The sequence below is a fragment of the Lipotes vexillifer genome, unplaced genomic scaffold (genome assembly GCF_000442215.2).
Source record: "Lipotes vexillifer unplaced genomic scaffold, Lipotes_vexillifer_v1.1 scaffold534, whole genome shotgun sequence".
Lineage (NCBI taxonomy): Eukaryota > Metazoa > Chordata > Mammalia > Artiodactyla > Lipotidae > Lipotes > Lipotes vexillifer.
This window is the reverse complement of record NW_006787833.1, coordinates 564669-591250: the sequence shown is the minus strand read 5'-3', so window position 1 is coordinate 591250 and position 26582 is coordinate 564669. Positions and strand designations below refer to the sequence as shown.

Genomic DNA, 26582 nt, shown 5'->3' with positions numbered 1-26582 from the left:
TCTTTTCAATTCTTTTGGGTATATACCTAGAAGTGGAATTGCTTTATCATATGGTAATTCTGTGTTTAATTTTTTTAAAGGGATTATCATCTATCTTCTATAGAGGCTGCACTATTTTACATTCCCATCAGTAATGCATAGGGTTCCAATTTTTCCATATCAGGATGATTGTTTTTTAAGAATAAAAATATGAATTAAAATTTTGTGACAAAATTTCTCATCTTATTTCTTTTCATTTCTCTTCTATTTGTCACTTGATTTTATCACCAAAATCAAAACCACAGGATTTATGATGCAAGATTTAGTCTGATTAGAGTCCTAATTCCAAGAAGTCTTATGGAGAGGGAGAGTCCGAGAAAGTTAAAGTTATAAAAGTTAATTCACAGAATAGGTATGTGGAATGGGGTCAGAGGGCAGAGTTCCCTCCCTAAAAACTTAATGCTGTGCTACATTCCTTAGAACATGATGGCAAATTCAACGTACAACAAGAAGCTGAAAAGGAAGACAAAAGCAAGGTCTGAAGATAGCAAACTACAGGTAAGTATGTACAAATGAAAACAGTGAGTTTTGTCTTTCAGAAGGAAGTAGGATTAAAGATAATTAAATAATGTGCACCTACACTTTCTATGGCATACCGATGGAGAGGTAATCAAGAATTAGGATGACTATTTCTGAGATTTTCTTCAGACTGTTGTATAAGGTAAATGATGATAATTTGGTCTAAAATATTATATACATTTGTTTAGATAAAATAAAGGAATGTTTAAAAAATTGAAATTAAGTAAAATATTCAATATTTTAAACAGGGTAGAATTAGAATCATCATTTTAGAAATAGGGAGAATTATTTTAAAAAGTAAAATGATAGATTTATAAAGCAACTTCTTTAATTAACATACACAATATACAGTTTTTCAAGTTCATATAGTACACCTGTTATCACACTTTACAAAATATTCATGTAGACATTAAAATTCTAATGTTCCTAAATTTGTCTATACCATAATATTATAAAGGGAATATTTAACATATATATTTAACAATTTCATATAAAAAGATATTCTCCTAAAGGATAACAATAATTTTCACCTTACAAAACACAGTAATATAAACTTAAGGAAACAAAACGGCATTTTCCTGATAAATCCAAATTCTTATTAATGAGAGAATAAGATAATTTAGTTGAATTTTGTCAAAATTAATTCAAAAAAGAATTTCAGAATTATTATCTGGATATAATGGAATACTGCCACTATCTTTCAGAGTTACTTAAAAATTATTCACATAGGATTTTGATTAGTTGAGCTACTACATGCACATTGAGACTATTTCCAAGTAGACGATAACGCTGTTTGACTGTTGTCTTCTCAGGAAATCCTAGAAAAGAAAGGTAACAATTTATAATACAATCACTTGCAATATTAACTTCCAGAGATAAAAGGATGTATTCATTAGTAAAAGCAGCATGGTTATTTACATAAAGAAGTCCCTAAGGTCTCCATGAAGTTCAATTAACAAATGAGAATTTGGAGCCAAAAATATTATATAACATTTCATTGCTAACACAATGTGATATTATCATATCACTTATCGTATTTGCTCAGTACACACATGTACACACATAACATCCACAGAACTAATAGAAATCTGAGCACTAGTACACTTTAGGAAAAGCAGTGGCTACCATTATTTCAGTTATTTAATAACAGCCTTCAGGAGACAGAATTCACATACTATAAAATGCAGTTTTTCTTCTAAAGGGAGACTTATTTATTTATTTATTTATTTATTTATCCATTCATTCATTTATGACTATGCCGCATGGCTTGTGGGATCTTAGTTCCCCAACCAGGGATTGAACCTGGGCCCTCGGCAGTGAGAGCGAGGAGTCCTAACTGCTGGACCACTGGGGAATTCCCTAAAATGCACCTTTTTAAAGGGTACAGTTCAGTGGTTTTTAGTATAGTTGCAGAGTTTTGCATACATCCCCACTATTTAATGTCAGAACAGTTTCATCACCTCAGAAAGAAAGCTGGCCCACAGCTAACATCATACTCAATAATGAAAGCTAAAAATTTTCCTCTAAGATCAGGAACGAGACAAAGATACCCACTCTTGCCACTTTTATCCAACATGGTATTAGAAGTCCTAGCCAGAACAATTAGGCAAGAAAAAGAAATAAAAGGAATCTAAATTGGAAAGGAAGAAGTAGAACTATCACCATCTGCAAATTACATGATATTACACATAGAAAACTCTAAAGACTTCATCAAAACATGGTTAGAATAAATGAATTAAGTTGCAGTATATAAAATCAATATATAGAAATCTGATTTCTGTACATTAACAACAAACTATCAGAAAGAGAAAATAAGACAACAATCCCATTTACAGTCACATCAAAAAGAATAAAATACAGAGGAATAAATTTAACCGTTGATGAAAAAAATTGAAGACACAAATAAAGGTACTCCATGCTCATGAACTGGAAGAATTAATATTGTTAAAATGTCTGTATTATCCAAAGCAACCTACAGATTTAATGCAATCCCTATCAAAATTCCAATGGCATTTTTCACAGAAATAGAAACCACATCCTAAAATTCCTATGGCATCACAAAAGATCCCAAGTAGCCAAAGCAACCTTGAGGGAAAAGAACCAAGCTGGAGGCATCATGATGCTCCCTGACTTCAGACTACATTACAAAGCTAAAGTAATTAAAACAGTATGACATTAGCATAAAAAGACACAGAAATCAAAGGAACAGAATAGACAGCCCAGAAATAAACCCACACATATGTGGTTAATTAATTTATGACAGGGAGCTGAGAATATACAATGGGGAAAGGAAAGTCTCTTAAATAAATGGTGTTAGGAAAATTGGACCGATACATGCAAAAGAATGAAACTGTACCACTATTTTACATCATACACAAAAATTAACTCCAAATGAATTAAACACCTGAACGTAAGATCTCAAACCATAAAACTCCTAGAAGAAAACGTAGGTGGTAAACTCCTTGACATCAGTCTTGTCCATGGTTTTTTGGATCTGACTGTAAAAGCAAAGGCAACAAAAGCAAGAATAAACAACTGAGACTACATCAAACTAAAAAACTTCTGCACAGCAAAGGAAATAATGAGCAAAATGAAAAGGCAATCTACTGAACAGGAGAAAATATTTGCAAATCATATATCTGATAAGGGTTTAGAACCCAAATTATATAATGAAGTCATAAAATTCAACAGCAAAACAATAAATAATCAGATTAAAAAATGGGCAGAGAACCTGAATAAAAATTTTTCCAAAGAAGACATACAGATGGCCAATACGCACATGAAAATATATTCAACATCACTAATCATCAGGGAAATGCAAATCAAAACCACAATGAGATATTACTTCACATGTGTTATAATGGCTATTATCCAAAAGACAAGAAATAACAAGAGCTGGAAGGAACATGGAGAAAAGGGAACTCTTATGCATTGATGGCGAGAATTTAAATTGGTGCAGCCACGATGGAAAACGGTATGGAGGTTCCTCAAAAAATTAAAAATAGAACAATCATATAATCCACCAATTCCACTCTGGGTATTTATCCAATGAAAACAAAAATACTCATTAGAAAAGATACATGCACCCCCATGTTCATTGCAGCATTATTTACAACAGACAAGATATGGAAACAACCTAAGTGTCCATCGATGGGCAAATGAAAAAAGAAAATGCACACACACATACGCACACCATGGAATACTACCCAGCCATGAAAAAGAATGAAATGGACCTTGAGGGCATTATACCAAGCGAAGTCAGAGAGACAAATACTGTATGATCTCACTTATATGTGGAATCTAAAAACCAAAGCAAGCAAACAAACAAATTTTAAAAACCAAGGTCATAGATACAGAAAACAGATTGGTGGTTGCATGGGTGGGGGAAATAATGGGTGAAATGGGTCAAAAGGTACAAACTTCCAGTTATAAAAATAAGTAAGTCCTGGGGATATATAATGTAGAGCATGGTGACTATAGTTAGTAATACTGTATTGCATATATGAAAATTGCTAGGAGAGATCTTAAAAGTCCTCATCATAAGAAAAAAGAATTTTGTAACGATGTATGGTAATGGATATTAACTAGATTTATTATGGTGGGTGATCATTTTGCAATGTATACAAATGTTGAATCATTATGTTGTAATGTTGTACATCTGAAACTAATACAATGTTATATGTTAATTATATACTTCAGTACAAATTTTTTTAAAAAAGAATGCTGGCACCCATTAGCAGTCACTCTTCATGTCCCCTCCCTGCCCCTCAACTAGTGATCTACTTTCTGTTCTAGAGATTGCCTATTCTGAACACTTCATACAAATGGAACCACACAATGTTGTCTTTTGTCTCCGGCTGCTTTCGCGTAGTGCTTTCAAGGTTCATTCATGTTGATTCTGGAATATTTTTTAAAAGCAAAGTATTCTATGTTTAATATCTTAGTCCTTATAATAACATTATGTATTAACAATATTATGTATGTTGTATAATACGACTATAAAATATAGTGTAACTCAAACATCAAGCACATCAGTAAAAATTATCTGATCCGAAGGAAAAAATGGCTCATTCATGTTATAACATGTACCAATAGTTCATTCCTCTCTCTGTCTGAATAATATTCTATCTTATGGATATACCACATTTTATTTATTCACTCATTCATTCATTAATAGACATCTGGGTTTTTTCCCTACTTCTTGATTATTATAAACATTGATGTTATGAACATGTACGTATGTATGTATGTGTTAAGCTTTTTTCAGTTCTCTTGGATATACACCTGGGGTGAAATTGTGGGGTCATACAGTAACTCTGTGTCTAACATTTGAGGAACTGCCAGAATGCTTTCTAAGTCAGCTGCACCATTTTATCTTCCCACCAACAGTGTAAAAGGGACCTGATTTCTCCACAATTTGTTAACACTGTTATTGTCTGTCTTTTTGTGAAGTGGTATCTTACTGTGGTTTTGATTTACCTTTCCCTAATACCGAATAATGTTTAACAACTTTTCATGTGCTTATTGGTCATTTATCTATTTTCTTTGGAGAAATGTCTATTGAAATCCTTTGCCCACTTTTAAATTGGATTATTTTTCTTTTTATTGTTGAGTCATAAGAGTTCTTTATATATTCTGGATACAAGTCCCTCAGAGTTGCTTTTTCACATTCTGCTTCCACAAATTGACATTCTCATACTGAAGTTCAATTTGCTACATTCTTTTACAAAACAAAATGGCCCACAGATACTACATTTGCTGGAACAAAACCTTGCACATACCACCGTAAAAGACTGTCCATGCATAAGAGTGGATGCCAGAATCTTAGTTACAATTCCAGAATTTCACATTCAGAATCCTTTGGCATAGCAATTAAATATAGGAAAAGCAAATCAGGTAATAAAGGAAATAATTAAAGAGCATTAAAAATAGCAAAATTTCATATAGCAAAATTTCAAAACCTGATAAATTGCTTCATCAACACTAGACATTATACTTACTGCAATAAAATAACAGTGATTACCGTAATAAAATGATTTTTGCAATTGAGCATGATCATAAAATTGCTATTATAAAGATAATATGTCTTAGGCAAGCACATTAGTCATCTCAAATTATTTACTTCAAAGTAGCCAGAGGCAGAAATACCTACAAACTTTTAGACTACCCCTAGGATGATGTCTTGAGATATCAAGATTATATCAGAGGGGAAGAAATGTCTGAAAACAAACAAGTCAGATTTGTAAAAATTATATATATATACACACACAAATATACACATATATACATATGCATGTGTGTATTTTATACATAGATATTAAAATCTAAACTCACTTTTGGAAAGAATTATATAATTTTGTAAAGTTAAAAGGTGACTTTTTAAAAACTTAGGTACATTAAAAATAATAATCCTCAAAGGCAAAGAAACCTAGAATTAACAAGGTCAAGAGAGCAGCTTTTATTCAGTAAGTGTCAGTTAGTGTCTGTCTCTTCCAAAGCCTGCTGTCTCATGAATGCGTGCCACTGGCCACAAAGAGAACCAGGGCAAAATGTGCAGGAGAATCAATGCAAATCCACCATGGCCGGTGGACAAGCAACTCAAAGAATGCCCATTTTGGACCCAGGGTCCATGACATCAGAGGCACACGTGCAGGACAGTTCTGTCACAGGGCTGCTCAGTGGTGACAGCAGGGCACTGACTATATACATATATCACATATTTTAAAATAAGGTAAAGCAATTAAAAAGGCTTTCTCGCATGTATTATACATATATTTTCAGAGAACTTCGAAAAATCCTATTTTACCCCTTAGATATTTTTAAATACTGAGAAAAAATATTTATGAAGGCTATAACATCTATCATTTAAAATATAAAAGCACGAATTTTATATTATGTGTCAGATAGGTTGTAAGCATGTGACATACGTTAACTCACTTAACTGTTACAACAGCTCTATGAAGTCAGTGCTATAATTATCCCCATTTTACAGATGCAGAAACTACGGCAGAGAGTGGCTTCAGTAGGGCTAGGATTCACACTCAGTCAGTCTGACTCTGGGGTCTGTGCTAAATTTCACTATTACCAAAGTGATTGCTACTGCTTGAAAAAATAAGCACTCCAATAAAACTTAGAAATTAGTTGCTGTCAGACGGTAAATCTCTTTTCTCTCTGTAGTAGTACAGAAAATACCTTTGATTGCTCATCCTAAAAAATGAAAAAAAAAAAAAAAAAGTAACCAGGACAGTAGACTGGGAATTAAATTCCTGAGTCCAATTCTCAGTTCTTTGTTTTACTGATGTTCTCACTCACTTTGTGACATAAACTAAGACACGGAAAGTCTATGTTTTCTTAAAAAACACTCCCCGGGATGTTTCAAACTGAATGAGATCACCAAGAAAAAGGCAGAGAGTACAAAATAAACCTGGTTGCTGTGACTATGCTTGGAGAATCAATTACCAAGAGGGTAGTCAAATTCTGTTGGCAGTTTGTTCCCAATGTACAAAAAGATGCTTTCCGAACCTCAACTGTAAATCCATTATTTAGATTTTAAAACATGGTCTATTTAAACCATGATGTTCTTCAAGAATAGGACTGTATTAATATTACAACAATATTAGATTTAGCGAAGTTTGGCTTTTCTGCATTCAAGCTCCCAATCAGTTATCAAAAGCACATTTCCTCCTTGTGCAGCCCTGGAAGCATGTGAGGGAGGTCTGTGTCTCTCCCTTCCCATGAGCCAGGTACTAGGAACACACCTACCGCAGCCCAGGAAACCGATGGCATCCACACAGTAAGAGCAGCAGTGCCAAGGAGGCAGGACCAGGGAGGGCGGGGTGCTCTAAGAAGCAAAGGCTCCGTGTCCAGTCTCTTAATAGCAACAATCCCTGGCTTTCCTCACTACCTGTCTTTCTCCCTTGGCAATGGTATCTTCATTTTTCTTCTTGAGAGTCCATCTTCAGATTCCCTAATTTCGTGTCAATTCTGGCATCTGTGCTCCTGAGTCACCCTTACTTTCCATTAGGAAAGTTCCTTTCTAGACCACCTCTCCACTTTTTCTTTTCTCCACTTAAACCTTGTAGGGAAGGAATCAATTATATCAATTATATAATTGATAAGAGTGTTATCTTCGAGGAGTAGAAGTACAAATAATACCTCCCCACCACACAAAAATAAATTCCTCAATTGCCTGTTAATTTCTTCATTAAAAAAAAGACAATTCTGGGCATTCTTTCATAAGATCTAGTGTGAGGTTATTCAAATAGTACTCCTAGAAGCAAAAAGATAAATTCGAGAAAGAGATGCTATTGGGGCTTCCCTGGTGGCGCAGTGGTTGAGAGTCCGCCTGCTGATGCAGGGGACACGGGTTCGTGCCCCGGTCCGGGAGGATCCCACATGCCACGGAGCGGCTGGGCCCGTTAGCCATGGCCGCTGGGCCTGCGCGTCCGGAGCCTGTGCTCCGCAAACGGGAGAGGCCACAACAGTGAGAGGCCTGCGTACCCACCCCTCCAAAAAAAAAAGAGATGCTATTAACAACCATCTGTAGGGAGAAGTGAGGAATTGCTGATTTGGCCCTTCTGTTCCTGCAAAGCACCTGGAACCATTACTGGAGCAAAAGGAGAAGGGGAACTGAGTCTGAAGGGAATGGACTAGGGCAGGTTATGAAGAAAGCAGACACAGGAGGAAGCGCTCTCACATCTGTCTGGGCAAGGGTTTATTCATAAACTATGCACGAGTCCCTAATGAATTTTGAGACCTTTAATCAGTGAAAGCTGGGGTCTGCATGTATCCCACATACCGAACTCTGGAGGAAATCCAAGGAGATTTGCTATTTCTTTAGGAGTGAAAAATCGAAGTTGAAGCATTAACAATCTTGTTATCTTTTCTTCTTGTGACAAATTGGTAAGGGATTTGTAGATACTCTCAATCTGTAGGAGAACATCCAAAGTAACTAATAAAGTAGAGTGCAGTTAGACTTGTTAAGATAAACTTTAAACTTGTGAGACAGTTTAAAAAGGATGGACGCATAGTCTTCTGTAACACATGGCGGCACAGGGTGAAAACGTCTCTGTGCAATGAACTGTGTAACTGGCTCATCAAGGGCCAGATAAACTCAGGAAACAAACAAAACCTTAATGTTGAATAGATCAGGATACTCTCAGTGTATCTGTCATTTTTGGTTCCTCAAAAATTAACTCATAAGAATAGAAATAATAAATGACAATATAACATAAAAGAAATGTAGTGAAAGATACAAAAAAGAAACTTGGTCAACCAATAAGTCGATTTTACAAAGCAAATAAGCAGCCATTAAAATGTTTACTGTTTATGACCAATTTTATCAAATTAAGATATTGTCTTAAAATGATAAAATATATTTAATAAATATGACTTCTCAAATCCAGACATTCGTTTGTCTCTGATAGGGTTTTTAGCAAGGGTAAATTTTATTAACAGTAAGAGTTTAAATCAGCATAAAAGAAGATAATGTGATTTCACTTCAAAATTATTCAGAAGTATATAAAACTTGCAATATATCAAGCTTGTATTCAACCATGATACCGTAAAGAAATAGCAATTGAAGTATTAATAAAAAGCCTTCCTAAAATATAGATTTTTTTCCCTAACAGGCATTTTTGGAGCCTAACAGTCTCCAAAGGAAGGCTCCAATACTAAGATATTTATGCATAATTTTAGAGAACATTAAGTACTGTACTCTGCATTTCAAATTCCTCTTCATGGAATAGAAAGAAAAACAAAAGGTAAGAAGAAAAAAAAGAAAGTAAAAACATAAAACACTTTTTGTACATATACTCATATCTAGCAACAAGAAGATTTATTCTATAGTAAATAATTATTATATACACATATTCATTCCAGTTGAACATGTAAACTTATTTTAACATTCTCAAATTTTAAGTATGAAAGATAATTTTATTTAAAATAGTTTTCAAATATTTTAGTTCTGCAGCACGCATAGTACCTGCACATCCTCTGTAGTCTGCAACACAGATCCTGTCCCTTCTATGTAGCGTCCATAACTAAAAAATTAACACAAATATTTTGTAGCATCTAATATATTTGCTAATGCTAAATTTCTTAAATATTTCTTGAATGAATCAATCTTACATAGTTGTTAATACATCCTTCTGAAATATTCTAAATAATATCACATAAATATGCTTTGTAATTAAAAAACTTACCAGGTGAAAGACATAAGATCAGTCTGTTGAAAATTCTCAGACACTAAACTTGGCATAGTTTTTGTTGTATAAATACTAGTCTGCATATACATTACTGTCATTTTTTAAATGTTCATCACATTTAAATGCACAGAAAGTGTGCATTTGTTATGACTTTATATCTAAATGCTATTCAATACTGACATCCCTGCCACATTAGACCAAATGTTATGTAGGTGAAAATAAATTGCTGCTCTTTTCTTATAATGCCTGAACCATCATTTCTTCTCATGAACCCAAAACCGTACTCTCCAGTCTCATGACAAACTCAGGCCCACCAAACGTGCATCTGCCTCTTAGTAACACTGTATGTTTTTACTCTTTATCATAAAACAGACTATTGTTAAAAATGTATTAAAAATACCAAACACTACAGAAATGCAAGGTATTAGTAATATTTCTTTCTCTAAGATCATTGCCAAGCTGGCTGTTTGACATTTTATCATTTTTTCCTAATAGATGAATTTAAAATAGAAATTAGAGAAAGTCACCATCAAAGAAAAGCTGTTTTCTTATATATCACGTGTGTGTGTGTGTGTGTGTGTGTTTATATTATCTACACTAAAATAGACTTCTACAATAAGGCTTCTTTTATACCATTTTTATAATTATAAAAGAATTTCAAAGTTGTTTTTTATTACAAAATTGATAATTCCTGTTTTATGAGAGTCCTAAACAGAACCTAGCAGACTTGGAAATATACAACAGCTGAGTGAAGTCTTTTAAGGTAATGGAAAGCAATAAACCCATTGCCCTGAAAGTACAAGGGCAGGGTATGATAAAGTCAGGGTGAGCCTGGTACGATGATGTCGGGGGCATAGTGTCTTGTACAAGACAACTAGCTAGTAGGTAAAGAGAGAAGGCTTGAATTTTTTTTAAAGAAGATGTTGGGGGTAGGAGTTTATTAATTAATTTATTTATTTTTTGCTATGTTGGGTCTTCGTTGCTGTGCGAGGGCTTTCTCTAGTTGTGGCAAGCAGGGCCCACTCTTCATCGCGGTGCGCGGGCCTCTCACTGTCATGGCCTCTCTTGCTGCGGAGCACAGGCTCCAGACGCGCAGGCTCAGTAGTTGTGGCTCATGGGCCTAGTTGCTCCGCGGCATGTGGGATCCTCCCAGACCAGGGCTCGAACTCGTGTGCCCTGCATTAGCAGGCAAATTCTCAACCACTGCGCCACCAGGGAAGCCCGAAGGCTTGAATTTTTAAATCATACAACTACCTATCAAAAGAGCTTCAGTGACATTAACAAACAGGGGTAGGGATGGATCTTTTATAAATTTTTCTTGAAGGGTCTAATTTCCCCCCTTCTTCCTAGGTTTAAAAAAAAAAAGTTGAAAAACACTATTTCTTGAGAAATAATCCAAAGGATGTCCCCTAAATGCCCATCAACAGGTAACCAGTAAGAGAAATTATGATATACCTATACTATGAATATACGAAAGTTCTTTAAGCACCCATAGGTAATAATATCCAAATTATACTGTGCAATGAAAAAAAGTGCACATAATAATGAATATAGTATGCTACCATTTACTTAAAGGAGGGGGTAAAAATATACATGTATATTTAAACACACCTCACATGCAATACCTCTGGAAGACTAGAGAGTAAACTGAAATCATCGGTTGCACGTAGGGAGGGAAACTGGATGAACAAGAGGCAGAATTGGAAGGGAGTCTTACAATCTTAGTTCCTTTTGAATTTTGAACCATAAGAATATACTACTAATTCAAAAGACTAAATAAAAGTTAAATATGCTATAATGTGTTCCAGGATATTCAATGTTATTTCTTGATATTAAAATTTAATTTCTTCTTGTACATTGATCATGAAAGTGGACAGAAATTTTTGAGGTACCATAAAAAGAAAGGTGCTAAAAAATTAGCAAGTCACCATCTATAGAAACCATGTCTCCACTGTGGGTAATTAAGCTCCTATGAAGGTCACCAAACAATGGCATTGTCTTCTATGAGCACTTTTGTGGGTTGTGCACATCATGTTCTGCCAGAAGGAATTTTCACTTGTGCATTCTACTGGAACAGGAAAGCAGGCAATTAAGGATGAAAAAAAATCATTCTAGCAGAAACATTTTATAAAATGCTCCTTGTTTTGAGAAGAACTAAGAGAAACAATAGTTATGAAAACCAGGTTATTTTGGATATGCCATGAACAGAGACTCTTTAAAACCTACCCTTTCGTAAAGCATGTGGACCTTCTGGATGTGGGCTTAACAATGTCTAACAAAAGAGCATATCGCAGCAATGACTTTGGTGGTAAAAAGTATGAATTCATGTCAATGTCATCTTCAAGAAAATCTCTTAGCATTCGCACAGAGAGATCACTGTCCTGTTGACGTTTCCTGTCAATTTCTCCTGCAGTTTCACGCTTAAAAAGAATGGCCTCTTTTCCAGAACATTGTGTGCTGCTATCAAAGCAAATATTTGGCTCAATTTTCTTTTCTTCAATTTTCTTTTCTGCATCTATCGCATGTTTTTGTGGATGTTCAGATTCAGTTTGGGGGAACTCCATCAGTACCTGGCATTAAGTAAAAATACACAAACTCTCAAAAGCTTTCTTAAAAATAAAAGACATATTAATAACATCCATTCAACATTATGTAAAAAAATTCTTTAGCTTTTACTGAGTTGTCATTAAAAAGATAGAAATTGATAGTATTTATACAAGTTATTACAAGTTTTTCAGCATAAAGTGATAGGTATCAGGCTATAGATGATTTATTTCATTTATTTCATGAAATTACTGCTTTCGGAATTAATAAAACCATTCAACAAAGTAATAGGAAGTATGTTGAATACAGAGACAGCATTATATTTGGAAAAGAAGTTGAAAAAGCAACAGGAACATTTCCAGAAAATGTGTTTTTGATCAAAGTTTGCCATTCCCCTTCAATTAAAAAAAAAAAACTAGAACATACCCATGATCTAAAGGAAAATTAGTCATTAAAAATGAAAAGCACTCTTCACCCTGAAAGGTTATTTCTATCCCTGAGTCCCACAGGAAAAACTTGTTCCTGCAAAACAGGTAACCATTTATAAAGTCCTATTTTGGGAAAGAAAAAACAGTTCCAGGAATTTTTAATGATGAAGTCTTTGTTCACATACTTTATATACCATTTTTGGAACCACCCACTATTAAAGGGAAATATATTGCTATTTTATTATATAACACAATATTGTATAATACTGATATTGTATTATGGGGGATTCAAATGATGCTACTGAAGCCCTGTTAGTAGGACATGACTTTTGAGTTCTTACCTGTGAGGATTATAGAGAGCTTCACTGGACCACTGAAACTCTGTTATCCACACCAATTTTCAGCGGAAGCATATAAAATTGCTAGCATAATGAGAGATCCTATATATAGCAATTGAGCATTTTATTCTAGCTTGTGCTAATCATTACCATATTTTAATCAATTAAGGCTAAAGAGCATAGATTTCAAATAAAATGCAACTGATGTGTGAAAATACTCAAGCCATTTTTAAGATAGTATACTATTTTATCAAAAGTAGTCAATGGCTTCTATTGAGGGAGAAAAATAATAGATGCAAAAGAGTCCATGGTCAGAAGAGAAATTATAGGGGGAAAGAAGGATAACAACACTAATGGTAATTTTTTTACTTTTAACTTATTTTTTTTCTAATGACGAAAGAAAAGTTTCTGGTTTTGTTTCAAGCAATTAAAGTGGCATCAGGAGGGTGAAAAGGCCTACAAGACAAACCTCAGGCATAGTCTATATTACAGGCATGAGAGGACACACATAAACCTCTGCGAATATACTCCAATAAAGATGTTGAAAAAGAAAAAAAAAACCTCCGCAAAGTAGTTCCTGAAAATAAATTAGCAGACTGAGATATATTTACAACAGATAAATAATAATGATGATGATAACAACAATAATAATAATAATACCTGACCAGGGGCTTGAAAAGGGAACGGCACTGACTGAAGCTTTGCAATAAGGAAATACCGTAGCCTTGAATTTGGAATGCCAAGCTGCAAGTACAAAGGGCAGTTAGTTGCTATAGGATATTAAAGAGATCTGTACCAACTTTTAGCACCTAGTAAAAAAACTCATACAGTTATACATTAGTTTCTGCCAGACAAAATTCTATTAGCGATTTGTGGAAGACTTCTCTGTAGCAAATTCTTAAACCTTTTAAACTGTCACTCTGTACCTTTATTTGAATGAAATAAAGATGGAATCAGATGAATCATATGTCTATGAGTCACTTTCATTTTATATTTCCCAGGTAAAAAGTCAAATAGACATTCTTACATTCATTATGAATAGTATAGTAATCATAAAAAAATAAAATTCACATATAGCTATAAAATTCAGATAGAGAAAGTAATAACCATGTCAGAACTAACTGCAAGATTTACCTATAATATTATCCAAAATAGAGCCATTCTTTTTACTGAATCAAATTCCGTTTGGGAAAATTTATATAAGAATTTACAATTGCAGTACTTACAGAGGTTGGAGACAACAGAAATTCTTGGTACTGAAAGCCACAATTTCCTATTGTTTGTATTAACAGGTCTCTGAAAAGGCAAAGGGAAAGAAAAAAGCTTTCACTCTATAGTTCAAAATAGGGTTCTTATATAAAATATTATACATAAAACTTCATTTTACATGAAAACTGTACCTCCACTTATGTTGTTTAGAAAAAGAATAATCCTATGTCTTTTTTTTTTTTTTTTTATACACAATGTATTTATTTATTTATTTATTTATGGCTGTGTTGGGTCTTCATTTCTGTGCATGGGCTTTCTCTAGTTGTGGCAAGTGGGGGTCACTCTTCATCGCGGTGCGCAGGCCTCTCACTATCGCGGCCTCTGTTGTTGCAGAGCACAGGCTCCAGACGCGCAGGCTCAGTAATTGTGGTTCACGGGCCCAGTTGCTCCATGGCATGTGGGATCTTCCCAGACCAGGGCACGAACCTGTGTCGTCTGCATTGGCAGGCAGATTCTCAACCACTGCGCCACCAGGGAAGCCCCCTATGTCTTTTTTAAGTCCAGTACTTGAGAAATTACATTTCTCAAAAAAGAGATAATCCCTATTATAAATAAATAAAGTTACCAGATAATTTATAAAACTGGTGAGTTAGAATCACCAATCCTCTCATGATAAGCTTACTATAGGAATGGAACTATATCTGTAGCCAGTCAGATGGGGGAACACTGTCACAGACAGCAGGTCAGTCAAGGACTTGGATGCATTCTCTCCAGCTGGGCTACTGTCTGAAAGGGGCCTGACACAGGGCTTGCTTCTTCAGCCCAACTGTAGGACAGAAAACGCCTGTCAATAGGACGAATTCTTACGGAAAACATTCCTACTTCTAAAGAAATAGGCACTAATGTAAGCAGCTAAAATTGAGAAATACCATCTCATTAAAATGAGTAACCATTCTGGAAAAATGCAAACATATCAAAATGCGAAAGAATCAGCTGAACCTAACTTTGTGATACTTCACGTTACTAACTATTCAAAATCAATACTAATGAATAAACTTCATAACATATATAAAATGTCAGAATATACACATTTATTTTCAAGATCTTCATTTCGTAACAGCTCCTATTATAAAATATACCAAGTCTAAGATGAACACAGGACAAATACATTTTTTTACCTTGTAGAAGATACTTCAAAACCTTTAACATTTTCTAAAAGAATATACTTTGGTAATTTTTGTAACCTAAAAAAAAAACAAGAACAAATGGAATTCCAAACATCTCATTACTAAGAAGTAAGAAGTAAAGAAAATCCTTACTTGTGGGAAATATGAGGTAAGTAACTGTCCAAACTCTTTTTATAAAAGAATTTTATAAGGGACGGAGACAACTCATATTTTATTCCTTTCCCCCATAAACAAGGCACACCTGATAAAGTTAATATTTGAAATGTTAATTTCCATTGAAGTTTAATGAAAACATGGGGTTGCACAGCTCAAAGGGCTGACATTTCCATAGAATGGAGGCTTCTAGGGTTAGCAGCACAAGTTTCTAGGCCATGGGCAACAGCATTCACTAACATTAGCATCGTTTGCACAAATACTGTGAGCAGAGGCAACAGAATTCAGCTATTAGGCTGTCACTCACTTTTAGCAGCAACTGTGGAACCGACAAACATTTGCAGTTACTCTTATCAGTCACGACAAAAGATAAATGACTCGCACAGAATCTGTATAAGATGCTAAACTCTACAAAATGACAAACACCACGTTCTTCCAGATGTAAAGTTTTACATTTAAGGTAAGCTTGTACAGGAATTTAAGTTTTTACCTCGGGAGAATGTCTAGAATATATAAGAAGCTATTTGTCCTTGGATCAGTCACATCACCTTGCAGGCCGATTCTAAAAGGGTATGGAAAGTAAATAAGTTCAGCAAGAATCTTACATAAAGATATCAAATCACTTTTAAAAAGTCAAAAGAGAGAACTAAAATTAGTTGGTCCTCACAAAAAATATGATCATCTCTGTTGCCATAGAGAACAAAAATATATTTTTTCATTTAATTTAAAAAAGCCTTGCCTAATAAATACACTTATTATCAATACAAGATAACATGTCCAAATGACTTGCATGAGGCAAAGAAGAATAAGAAGTCCACAAAGAATAAAATCAATTACCCTCTTAAATCACTTTGTTCAGGAAAGACACACACACACACACACACACACACACACACACACAATTAGCTGATGACACCTTTTGCTCTGCCCCAGGTGAGACAACAAAAGTTCAGATGAATGAGCTGGTTGGGCAGGGTGGCAGTGTAGAGTTGATGGCATTGGTAACTAATCACCAGCTAAGCAGATGAAGGTAGCAGGTAAAACTAGAACTATCTTGTCCAATGTAAACAGGAGAGACTGAAGCTGAACGCTTGATTCTACACGAAGGAGTTGCAACTTGGCTAGACTAAGTAAGTCAAAACGGGTCATGTGAACAGGCAGAATTTGGACTAGCAGTTAAATCTTCCAAGTAACATCCGATATGATCAAGAAGCAAGCAGAAAAGAAGACTTATATTGGGCGTGAGTCGTAGCAACAGAGGACTAGGGTTTAAGGCCTTGCTACTTACTAGCTTCGTGGTCTAAAATAAGTTACTTGACATCAGTTATCAGTTTCCTCACACCTGACAGCAGGACCAAAATCATCAGTGGATCTGAGGCTCAGATGGGAGATTAGAGTGGACTTGAATAGATTCCTCAGAAATCTTGGTTTCCTCTCATTTTGTCCCTTTCCTCTCAGTGTTCCAAAGATGATCGTACTACAGGATCAGACACTGCAGCCGTCAGCAGCTGGAGTTGGGCTAATACAGAGTGGGAGCAGCAGTAGGGAAGACACAGGGGCCCCACTGCAGTGATATCTGAGGCATCACAGCACTGGGGCTGCATTCTGTCCTGAACCTCCCACTTACTGTGGGTGAAAAGGCCATAATACACTTGCACAGGCTCGGAGCCATCTTTACGCGGAACTTCCGCCTTCACTGATAAATTCCCAACCTGCTTTCAGACACAATACAGATATCACCTCTAAAAGAATTCGTCCCTCCTGGTATATGCAGCAACATAACACCTCTCTCCTCCATGCTCTCATGGCAGTTTCAGCATTCATTTATTATATACCTTAAATCACATTATAAGATAACTATTTGTCAGTCATTCCCCATGGACTATAAGTTCTATAAGGATGGGAATTACAGCATCAAAAGCAATACCTCATGTGTAGGTGCACAATAAATCCCTGGGGAATTAATTTCCTAGAAAACTTGAAATAAATCAAAACTTGGATGGAAATTAAGCATGAGAATATTTATTTAAATTAGAATTTTTACTACATGTTATATCCCATTTAAAATCACATTATGTGTTGAAATAGGACTATATATTAATAGTCCTATATATTAATAGGACTATAAAATAATCAAAAAGTCCTGGCTCTGACATTTTCTAATTGTATGGCCTTGGGAAAGCTACTTAACCTTTCTATGCCTCAGTTACTCACCTGTAAAATGATGATAATACTAATGCCCATCCCATAAGCTTGTCATATTAAATGACATACTCCAGTAAGACACTCAGAGGGTTATCACTATTATCATTATTACTTAAAATAATTGAAATATTATTATTTAAAGTATCTAAATGAAGAGGGATTAGTCAAGATTTTATCTAAAATATAATTCCCTGAAATACATAGCCAAATAAACACCATATAATAAAAAGCTGTCTTGGAACACAGCTTTAAAAAGTCAGTTTATTAATTGTATATATTATTAAATGTACCTATCAATTTTGAGAAATTTAAAATTCACAAATGCATTCTTTTTTTTTATTTTTTTATTTTTTACAAATGCATTCTTGACTAGCCTTAAAATTTTACAGGTAAGTAATTTAGGATTTGAATATTAACTATGGAAATTTACTTGATTAATCAGTGTTAGGAAGATATTCCTAAATGCTCATTAGTTTAAATAATTTAAGGTAATTTGGGTCAGAAATAAATACTGTATCTTTGGTAGGTATTAAGGAGGTACCATATAGTCTCTGCATACCTACTATTGACCAAATTACTGTGTTCATCTGGCAGTAATTGCTATTTTCTTTATGATTAATGCTGAATTATAAATGTGTGTAGAGAAAAGGAATTATTGATGAAAAATTTCAAAACTAGGGAAATGCAGCTGATGGACTTCAAAGTGCCTGTGCTTGAAATTACAGTGTGATTTGATTGAATGAGTCCTTCAAAGGTACTTTTCCTAACAGAGAAATATTTATTATACATACCTTGTGAATGGCTGACAGGGAGGGCTCATTAAAATCATATTGAAAGATAATCTGTCAAACTCTTCTAGTGTAATACCCTAAGGAACGAACATGTAGGGGGAAAGAAAAAATATAAAAACATGCGTAGAAGGGGGCAGAAGGAAAAACGCTAAGTAATTGCAAGTAAATACATCAGAAATTGTGACACTTAACTTTATTTATAACACTTAAAAGTTTATAAAACACCTACTACTTTTTAAATAAACTTTAGTTAAACTAACGTTCCAAAGCAATTTTGTGAAGGAAGTCGAGCCGTAAGCTGAAGCTATGAAAAATTAAGTGACTTCCCCCAAACTCGAGAGCCAGCCAAAACAGAGCTGGAAAGCTAGTTTCCTAGATGCTATAAGTATTTTGTGCCTCTATGACACCTCAAGTCTAAGACTGCTGTGATTTCTGGAATCAAACATGGAAAACTTTATTTTATAATTAATGATTTCCAGCAAAGGATCTAGGGAATTTTTTAATACCTCTCTATTAATATTATTTATTTAGAAAATGTGATGTATTGACCAGTCACCATCCCTTTCATGTATGTCTCTGGCAATATATCACCAAATGGAAAAAGGTCCCATTTTCAGATATCCGCAATTACTATACTGTTTTACAGTTGTGTGTAGTCAAAGGACCTCAAAAGATTGTAGATAAGATTAATCAAAATAATCCCTATTGGGCTAAATAGTTTTAAAATGTACTCTTTTGCTCCTATTTTATATACAGTATCAGAAGACAAACAGAGAAATACAAGTCATGGATTTGCCAATTCTCATTAAGCTCTCTTAGTGTACACTCTTACCCAGGAATTTAAAGCCATAAGCCCAGAATCACAACATTCCTAATTACAACACATTTCTAAGAAGTCTGAGTTCGTGAATAAAGCAGGAAAAGCTTTATTCTGAATTCTGAAAAGAGTGACTTAACCTGGGGAACACATCAGTTTTCTCTACTGTATTAAAAATTTGAATGTACATGTCTATCGTTTTTAAATCACAGGTTTTTAAGTAGTTTAAGACATATATGTAAAAAGAAATAAAAATTAAATACTGAAAAGTTCCTAAAGCACCTCTGGATCCCAGAGTTCTAAAGAAAACAATCTGAAAATCATACACTCAACAGTCTGTCAGGAAACCTGGGGCAGGGCAGTAAGATTAGCACACATACTCAAGTTACACAGCTGGTCAGCACAGGACTATTAGGAAAAGCAACTTATTTATTTCACAACTGATTGTGAACAGAGTAAAGCTGAATTCCTAAAATGAAAATAAAAATCAAACAACAATCTTTTACATAAGGAGAATCCTTAAGTCTAGAATCTAAAGGAAGTAAACAGAGTTAATGCCTCCAATACTGTTAGACATAAAAAAATTTACAATTTTAAAGGATTCTTGGAAAGAGTGATTTTTTTTTTTTACAGTACAACCCAAATGACAGAACAGTTATGCAAAACATAATCACTCAATTAAACCATTCACAACTGTCTTTAACCTAGCATTCTAGGTCAAGGAATGTGTTGGGATTCAAGAAAGTAGTTACAGAGATGCATGGATTAACGTTAATAATTTGATATTTTAACACTAATGGAAATCAAATTCTTTTTCCATAAACAGGCCATTCAAGCTAATAAAAACATCCTTGCTTTCAGAGAACATTAGACCCACTCGATGTGGTAACACTGTTTATCGCATGTTGATGAGCAACTTTGTTTGTCCCCCTACTTGTTTTATTACTTCTTTTCTCAAAAAGCTTCCTGATTATTCTTATACTTAATTTTCATTTAAACTTTAGGGAGACCTTGGTAGATTAGAAAACAACAACTTTTGACTATTTTAGTGAATTTATTGTTAATCTAGAGAGAAATAAAATTTTGTGGCACAAGGTAAGTCTTCAATAAAAACTTACCGAGTGATATTCCCTACCATTTCCTGCCCTATGAACTCTGATGTTATTTTGTTCATGAATACTCATGACAATTAGATCTTTCTTGAGCACTGTACGAATCATCATTATAAAGTAACTTTCTATGACTCGTAAATGCTTTTTGCTTTCAGACAGATCTTACCTAATACATATCAGTTCTGAAACCCCTGTTATCCTTTGTTATGATTTGCCTGACATTTTTTCATTTTTTAGGCACAATGTGTTATTCATTAAACAAGGTTCATAAATTAATCCACCAATATTTCAGAGCATCTACGACACACCAGGCATTGTGCTAGTCTGGGAATACAACAATGAACAAACCAGACAAGGTTTCTGCTCACATATTTATATTGTAGTGTCTAGTAATTTTCCATTTTCTACCGAGATAAATTACAGATTTTAGTTTTATTACTATTTATCTTTGTAACTGGTGAATCCTGCTCCTGGTTAAAAACCTACATGAGGGACTTCCCTGGCGGTCCAGTGGTTAAGACTTTGCCTTCCAATGTCGGGGGTGCGGGTTCAATCCCTGATCAGGTAGCTAAGATCCCACATGCCTTGGGGCCAAAAAACCAAAACAAAACAGAAGAAATATTGTAACAAATTCAACAAAGACAATTTTCAGGCCTGACTATAGGCAACGAGGAGGGCTTCACCCAGCGGGTGGCAGGGGAAAGCCACCCTCCCGGCTCCAGACCTGGTGCACCCTCCCGGCTCCAGCACCTTGCAGTCTCTGAGGGCAGGGTGGGTGCGAGCTGTCAGGCCCCCAGCAGCTCATGCTCTTCATATATTTGCATTCCTAGGTCTCTTTACCTGAGGCCTTGCACAAAGCCCTCTTCAGGCGCCATCTATTTCTGCCAAGGCCTCTGTCTAGGAGGAAGAGGGGAGCCCTTGAAGATACTTCTCCCACTATGACTAACGCGTGGCCCTGCTCACTCCCAGCCTTCTCCCCACTGCCCGCACTCTCTCCCCCAATGCCGGGGCTCCTCAACAGTGAGCTGACCCCCACGTCTGTGCTGATCACCCCACTTTCCAGCAGGATGCTGTCCCCTGGGGAAACGGAACAGGGGGCATTGGCGTTTTCTCTGTTTTTTAGAGACTTGCTTTTCCCACCACAGCAAGTAATTAAGGCTTCACTCTTTCATTTTTGCCCTGTTGCTTTAATCAGCTACTCTGATCCCTGACAGCTCAGCTGAGCTCCTGGCAACAACATTAAATAATGTCCTAAAAATCTATAGCTTCATTTATCTTTCAAAGAACAGACATATTGTTTGAGTCTCACTTTTCCTTCCTACTCCAATTATATTATTATTCTTACACTGCAAAGATTTATAACATTCTCACCCTGCTTCCTGGCCATTATTTCTTTCCTAACATGGCAGCTTTATTCCTGGGTTCTCCACTTTGATTCATCTCTTGCTTAGTTAGATTAAGTGATTGAGTCATTTTTTCAGTAAGCGTTCATGGGTACTACAGTTCATGAGTTGTTGGAGGTTTTATTTTAGGAATTTTTTTCATCTACTTCTGTTAATATTTTTGTCCCGTTTGTTTTATTTTGTTTGCTATTCTGACATGACTTTCATTTCTATAATGGTTTTATTTTTCTCATCTGTTTTTTTTTTCCCAGACCACTGACACTCTTCAAATCTATTGTCTTATTATTGTTTTTTGATCTCATGTATACATTTATTTGAGCTCTTGTTTTAAAGATATTGAGTTTTATTTAAGGTTTCAAGCGCAGGAAGACATGTTTTTGTAATTTTCTTCTGCTTCTTAATATGATTTTTCTGTGTATATTCTGCTTTTTTGTTTATGTTACTTCCTTTTAAATGTACTATACTAGGATAGTCTCAAACTGGCTCCTTTCTAATTATTATTAATTTTTTAATGGAGATCACTTGAATCTAGAAGTTTGCTAAAAAGGCGAAACAAAGAGCAGTAGCTCTATTCAAGTATTTGTCACCACACTTTCTGGGAAGAACCCACAAAGGTCTTTAACTTAAGACCATGCCTCTGTCCCTAACCCATGTTCTCGCATTTAGGATGAGCAGGAAGTCTGCAGAGGTTGCAATGATGCTTTCAGCCCAGCGATTTGGAATTTTTTAATGTCTCTTCTTGACTTTGAACAAGCAATTGCTGGGTCTCTTTCGCCTGCTCCCTTGTCCTCCTTTCCTTCTCAATTCTGAGAGGTCTGCATGAAGTTTTGCCACCCTCATTCACTTGTGTCTCATCACCACTGCATTTGACACTACTCTTCCCAGTTTTCTTTTCTGCTTTGATTTATGGCTAAATCCTATTTTTATTCATAATGGTTTCCCATCCCCTCTTTTCTTTTCTTTTCTTATTTCTATTAGGAAAAGAAATAGAGTTTTAGAAAAGAAATATCTTTTTTATGCCACAGTCAATCAGAGGTCCCAAAGAAAACTGTTTACAAGTCCAACTTATGCACTAAATAGTAAGTTCCTGAAGGTAAAGACTACCTCTCAGTCATATCTGTGCTCCCTCTAAGGGCTCAATAACTTGCATGAAGTAAATGTTCAAATGATCAGAATATGTTGCTTTATGAAACTTAAAATCCCTGAAATCTCTCATTACTCCTAAGTTCTCCATTAACCTTCCACCCCCTTTTTAAACATGACCCCCAAGGTAGTTCTGATATATTTGACCTGGACATGGTACACTCTTGCCATGTCAGAACAGGGTTGAAGAGAACATCCTAGAAGAGACTAAAAGCCGTGGGAAGGTAGACTGTCTTTTGTCTTATAGACACCATTTTAATGAACTAATTCTCTCCTTTCAAATGACCTGGAGGTACCTCCATTCTTCCCTCTCCCTAGTGTTCTTATATCATATGCAGATAATACAATTTATTATCACCTATTAAAACTGGTACTGAAATAGAATTACCACTAGAAAAATGGACACAGATGTATTATTCTAAATGCCCCCAAATTTCTATTGGCATGTAGCTGGGAATGCCAATCAGTCCCCAAATATGTCAAGCATTTCACACTTTCTCTTAGAAGGTAAAACAGAAAGGAAGGTTAAGTTGCTGAACATAATGGGTGCTTTACTGAGATTTTGTTGTTTTTTTATACTTTGTTTAGTGGGAGAAAACTCTTGCTGAATTGGACATATGGCTGCATCAACTTTTAAATATTTACATTAAATTTAAATTTAGATTATTTTTTTCTAATAAAATAAATTTTGCTATCATACTCTATGTCAGAGAAATTATGGAACCTAAATGCATATCATCTGCCTATTAGAGTCAATTCAAAGCTACTTTTTTGTAGGTATCTTTCTTCTGACCCCGAATTTATTTTTGCCCTACGTCCATGATGAGACGGGTAGACTGACTGTACTTTGCCATGAAGTTTATGAAATGCATTGCTACCAGTGACTGGAAAGATGATGTTGTCCCCATAGTCCTCCTCTCTATGATGCCCAGGGGGAAAGATATTCTGTTCTCAATACGAGGGATAGATGTTCCTCAACACATAAGTAGATTATTTCTACCTTTTGGATACCCCATCATAGAGCTAGGAAATGTTCCCATTTCATACTGGCTGAAAGAAAACTTAAAACAAATCTGTTGGGTAAACAAAATGTGGTATACCTATATAATGGAATATTACTCAGCCAGTAAAAGAAATGAAGCACTGATACATGCTAGAACATGGATGTATGGAAACATTATGCTAATTGTAAGAATCCAGACCAAAAAAAGCGACATATTATAAGATCCCATTTATACGAAATGTCTAGAATAGTCAAATCCATAGAGACAGAAAGTAGATTAGTGGTTGCCAGGGGTTGGGGGGAAGGAGAAATGGGGAGTGACTGCTAATGGCTACAGGATTACCTTTTGGGGGATGAAGACATTCTAGAATTAGAAAGTGGTAATGGTTACACAACTTTGTAAGTAAATGAAAAAAACAAGAAAACACTGAATTGTAGACTTTAAAACAGTGAACTTCACGGGATGTGAATTGCATCTCACTGAAAAAAACACTTGTGAGACTTTTGCTTCTGCCTGTGAGTTGTGTAAATAAACTAGAAAATTGGGAGAAATGTAATAACTGTTTTCAGATATTGGAATTGGACCACAGACAGAGCAGGACTGCCATTCCTTAGAAAAGGGGAAAAAAAACTTGAAGATAATTCAACTTTCTGCCTAGAGATAATTTCCATATGGCAGTGAAGGGAAAGGAAATCCAAACTGTACCTGGTAATGTAGATGAGTTGAAGACAGAGGTTGGAGCTCAAGATCAAAGTGACTAGAATTTGCAGAGCAGAGTGCCAGACAAAAAGAAGCTGCACCGGGAAAGAGATGCAGAAATCTGCATAACATTCCCCTTGAGTGTCTTGCTGAGTATCAACCTGTGCATGCATCAGGCAAAATGCCTTGAGGTAGGGCAAAGAAAAACTGCTGGAAAAGGAACAATTACTGGGAAGTTGTAAGCCAAAAAAATTCCCAGATCTCTGGGCTAGCAATCATTTGAGTTAACATCCAGAGTAGCAAGACCTAGTTGAGTACATGGGGCATTTAATAGCAATCTAAGAAAGGTCATATATTAACAGTAAGATTAGACTAGCCTTACAATAAAAGCTACTCCAGATCCAGTTTGAAATGCTTAACAATAAGCCTCAAAAGAATCAAGATGATCTGAAATTAACTGCCTCTGAGGACAATATCCAACAGTCCTTAAAAGATTACAGTAAACTCCAGCACTCAAAAATGTAAAACCTACAATGTTAGGTTCCTAATAAAAAATTACTACAATGCTAAGAAACATGATAATGTCTTATAGCAATTAAATAAATTAAATTCAAAATTAAGAACCTTCCCACAAAGAAAACTCCAAGGCCCAGGTGGCTCCACTGATGAAATTCTATCATTTATAAAAGAACTGATACTTGTTCTTCACAAACTCTTACAGAAAATATAAGGCTATGTATAAATATAAAAACCATACAAATATGTTATGAGGAAACTACAAAAGTCACCTACAAAGATAAATGCAAAAATAATTAACAATATTTTAACAAGTGGGATGTAGTATAACATAAAACTGATGGTATATCATGACAAGTAGGATTTATCCCAGGAATGCAATACTGACTTAACATTCAAAAAAGGAATTGATATGATCACCATATTATCAGAATACAAAGGAAATGATGTAATCATGTCAAAAGATGTAAAAAAAAAAAAGGCATTTGACAAAACTCAAAGCCTGTTCATAATACAAATTCTCAGAAAACGAAATAAAAGGAAATTTCCTCAACTTGATAAGACGCATCTATGAAAAATATACGACTAACAAAATGATAAATGACTGAATATTCTCCCCTAAGATCTGGAAGAAGGCAAGGATGTCCACTGCCACACGTTTTATTCAACATTGTAAAGAACGTCCTAGACAATGCAATAAGGCAAGAAAAAAGTCACACTGGTTGGAAGGGAAAAGTAAAACTCTTTTTTTCTCAGGTAATATAACTGTACATGTTAAAAAATCCTAAAAATTCAATATTAAAGTTATCAGAACTAATAAGTCAATACAGCAAAGTCACAGAATACTAGGTTAATAAATAAAAATAAGTGTAAGACTAGTATACTAAATATTACAAAACATAGCTGATACAAATTAAAGAAGACCTAAATAAGTGAAGAGAGATACCATGTTCATGGATTGGAAGACTCTCTTTTATGAAGATATCAGTTCTTCCAAAACCAATCAGTGAAATTCCAATCAAAATATCTTTTTTTTTTTGGTAGAAATTGTCAAGCTGATTCTGAAATTTACACAGAAATGTAAATGAGAGTGTAGCCAAAATAATCTTGAAAAAGAACATCAGAAGTTTGAGAATTTACGTTGCCTGAATTCAATACATATTATAAAGCTATAATAACCAGTTTTATATGCATTTAGGGAAAAAAATGACCTCTACCTCAGACTACACACAAAAAGTAACTTTAACTGGGTCATAAACCTAAATGTAA

General features: G+C 34.9%; 1 protein-coding gene across 1 annotated transcript in view; it reads right to left on the bottom strand.

The window, feature by feature from the left end:
- Window positions 1–1065: 1065 nt before the first annotated feature.
- The window catches only part of TRDMT1 (tRNA aspartic acid methyltransferase 1), a 59653-nt gene continuing 34136 nt past the window's right edge, over window positions 1066–26582 (bottom strand). The window contains exons 5-13 of the mRNA XM_007460902.1: window positions 18620–18696; window positions 16114–16185; window positions 15462–15527; window positions 14301–14370; window positions 13735–13818; window positions 11991–12334; window positions 9542–9599; window positions 8357–8486; window positions 1066–1376 (exon numbers count right to left, since the gene is read on the bottom strand). Coding sequence (XP_007460964.1) covers window positions 1276–1376; window positions 8357–8486; window positions 9542–9599; window positions 11991–12334; window positions 13735–13818; window positions 14301–14370; window positions 15462–15527; window positions 16114–16185; window positions 18620–18696 — 1002 coding nt within the window. The 3' untranslated portion in view covers window positions 1066–1275. The remainder of the gene's footprint in view (window positions 1377–8356; window positions 8487–9541; window positions 9600–11990; window positions 12335–13734; window positions 13819–14300; window positions 14371–15461; window positions 15528–16113; window positions 16186–18619; window positions 18697–26582) is intronic.